Source organism: Panicum virgatum, chromosome 8K (assembly GCF_016808335.1).
Source record: "Panicum virgatum strain AP13 chromosome 8K, P.virgatum_v5, whole genome shotgun sequence".
NCBI lineage: Eukaryota > Viridiplantae > Streptophyta > Magnoliopsida > Poales > Poaceae > Panicum > Panicum virgatum.
The window spans coordinates 7,322,749-7,325,424 of NC_053143.1; the positions used below are offsets into that span (position 1 = coordinate 7,322,749).

The window sequence follows — 2,676 nt, forward strand, 5'->3', positions numbered from 1 at the left end:
CACATGATCCATATTAACATACATAGCTCATATGGTGGTACAAAATCTCATCAAACAGTCGTATTTAGGAGGCAAGAGGAGGGGAGTTTGTACTCCGGCAAAGCAACATGGGAAAGATATCTGCACACATCCTAGCTAATGGCAGCTGGGCCCATGCATCATATTCCAGTAAATGATGGAGAAAGGTTACTTCAACATAAGAAGATTGACTAGAAGAGGGGGCACACCGATTCACAGAAGTGAACACTTTTGACATCATTATTACGAACATGCATGAGAGTGAACAAGTTACGCAGGCCACCTCTAAGCCTGGACACGACCACAGGACAACAATTGAAAGAGCTGAAACGAAGACTGAACAAGATAAATTAAGGAAGCATGCAGCAGCTAGGCCCTAACAAAAGCTGCTCAACATAATCGAAGCCCAAACATAAGTGTCTGCAAGCGGAACACTGGAACATATACATGTCACCAGATGAATGATACGAAGACATCGCCCAAGCTGTGTGTCTCCACTGCACTTGTTCTTGTCACACGCTGAGTTTCCTTTAGCAGCGTCATTCAACAGTGTCTTGATGGACGGTCTCAAGGAAGCTCAAAATAATCTCACATTCTCTCACCTGTGCATACAGTACGACATGACATAAATCAGAAAATTAAATTCATCCCGTGCTCAAAATAATCGAAGTACATGAGCAAGGGAAATCTATGATTGCATCAATGAGAGCAGAAAGGTTTGATGAGTTGCCACATACAGGGCCTGTTTGGATGCACATGACTAGTTACTAGTTGGAGAGAAAAAATCACTTAAATTAGCTATAGTTGGCTAACAACTAGTTGAAGACTTGGCTAATAAATTAGCTCATCTATTAGCCCTCATGTTTGGAGCCTTCTGTTTTATACAGTACAGTACCTTCTGTTTTATTTCCTGGACGAGTGGTTCATTTGGAGCCTCGGTAAGAAAAGTAATGGATATCTCCGGAAAAGCATCAGCGCGAGTCAGCTGCACAATGTGTTTTTTAGGATTGCCCTAAGCCCACAACAAAGACGACTGCTTGTTACTAACATACATAGGAGCGTTAGATAAATAAATTATTGATAATATGCAACTAGGCAGCACAAATTTACGACTATATATATTAAGGAGAATAGCATGACGTACGACCTCACCTGTTCATGCTCAATTTCGATGGCAGCAATGGCAGTCAAGATAAATACACCAGCGGGCAGCATCCTTTTTTCTGTTTAGGATTCAAAACACAATTCAAGCTCAATAATGACGACCGTTGCATGCTCATGTGTGCGTCTTGTGACACGAATATAAAAGAAAGCGGGAAGAAGTTTCCACAAGAGATTTAGGTTACTTTATATATAGTTGAAAAGGCAGCTTCTCCATCTTGAATTAGTATATGTAATAAATATATTTATTTGTTTTACTACTACATGAGAAGCAAAAAGCACAAATCTCACTACGGGTGAAAAATGAAAACCTAAATTAAATAGTTTGCGGGAGTTAAATGGGTTAATAGATTATGAGGGTACGTGGGCAAACAGAAAACTGAATAATTATATTGGGTTTGTAGTGTGAATGGCAGGTGCCACCATTCATTGAATTTGGTAGTGATTGTTGTTAGCATAGGAACCAGCGACATGCATGTGGTGAAACTTTAAGTCGTCGATCACCTCTGAAATTCAGTTTCTAAAATGAATCATTCCGTAATAATGTTATGACTTTAGAACATGTTTTTTTTGAAAAAATCCATATAGTTGTTGGTAACTGACCAAAGTGGTACTTTTGGTACGTGGGCAAACAGCAAACACCTAAGATTAGCTAATCTTAGGTGTGCATTTCAGTAACAAAAATTAATAAAATAGTATGAGTACCTTGATTCTCTGCTTTTCCTTTTCCTTTTCCTTTATTTTCTGATCCTGATGGTTTTAGGTTGAAATTGAAATCAGTGTGTGCATTATTGCAAATTTAAAAGAAAAAAGATCATCGAAACATCAGCAAGCTCACTCGCGTGCACCTTTTATTGGTTTACCTAACTCTGGGAGATCCTCTCGACCTTTTGTAAGGTCATCCTTGTTCGTTAATGAACCTGTGGAACATACAGCAAAGGGATGTCTAAGAAAACCCGATGGGTGAATCAAAAAAGAGGTGATAGGAGAACTAGAAAGATTAAACTGGACGTAATTAAAAATGATGCTAGCCACGTAATTAGGGGCCGGCGGACGACGGAACCTGAGCCGCCGGTTGTCATTGTGAACGCAGCAGCAGTGTCAGTGTTTGTGCGGGGGTCATCAATCCAATACGTGTATATATATATGTATTTGCATACCAACACCCTTCTAGTCAGGACAAAATCCTCAAGCAAAGGTCACATGTCACGGGTAAGGTCGAGACAAAAACAGCAAGTATCGTCCAACTTACTATACTAGTTACTACTTCGTCCGTTCCAAAGCTGCAAGACATTTTGGCTTTTTTAATACATTGCTTTTACTGTAAATCTAAACATAGTGTGTATATATCAAAGTGCATATCAAGAGCTATGTATTAAAAAAACTACTCCCTCCGCTCCAAATTATAAAATATTTTAGCTTTTCTAGATATGTAGCTTTTTCTATACACTTAATATACATTATGTCTAGATGCATAGTAAAAACAATATATCTAGA

General features: G+C 38.8%; 1 protein-coding gene across 2 annotated transcripts; it reads right to left on the minus strand.

The window, feature by feature from the left end:
• Positions 1–230: 230 nt before the first annotated feature.
• On the minus strand, positions 231–2,296 carry LOC120643773. Of its 2 annotated transcripts, none has more exons than XM_039920246.1 (6): positions 2,243–2,296; positions 2,043–2,099; positions 1,885–1,929; positions 1,171–1,241; positions 914–1,030; positions 231–620 (listed from the first exon to the last, which is right to left on the minus strand). In XM_039920246.1, exons 1-6 carry the CDS (start codon positions 2,259–2,261, stop codon positions 558–560), a joined length of 372 nt encoding a protein of 123 aa, XP_039776180.1. In that variant the 5' UTR covers positions 2,262–2,296; the 3' UTR covers positions 231–557. The 2 variants fall into 2 exon arrangements, with proteins under 2 accessions (XP_039776180.1, XP_039776179.1); XM_039920245.1 differs by having other exon boundaries at positions 2,028–2,099; positions 2,243–2,290.
• Between the last annotated feature and the right edge of the window lie 380 nt (positions 2,297–2,676).

Excerpts from the sequence above, each read along its gene's own strand:
- LOC120643773 (XM_039920245.1), bottom strand. Across the intron at positions 1,242-1,884 it reads AGGAAAAGCAGAGAATCAAG|AAAAAAGGATGCTGCCCGCT; the intron begins GTACTCATACTA and ends AATCCTAAACAG. Across the intron at positions 621-913 it reads TCCAGGAAATAAAACAGAAG|GTGAGAGAATGTGAGATTAT; the intron begins GTACTGTACTGT and ends CTGTATGCACAG.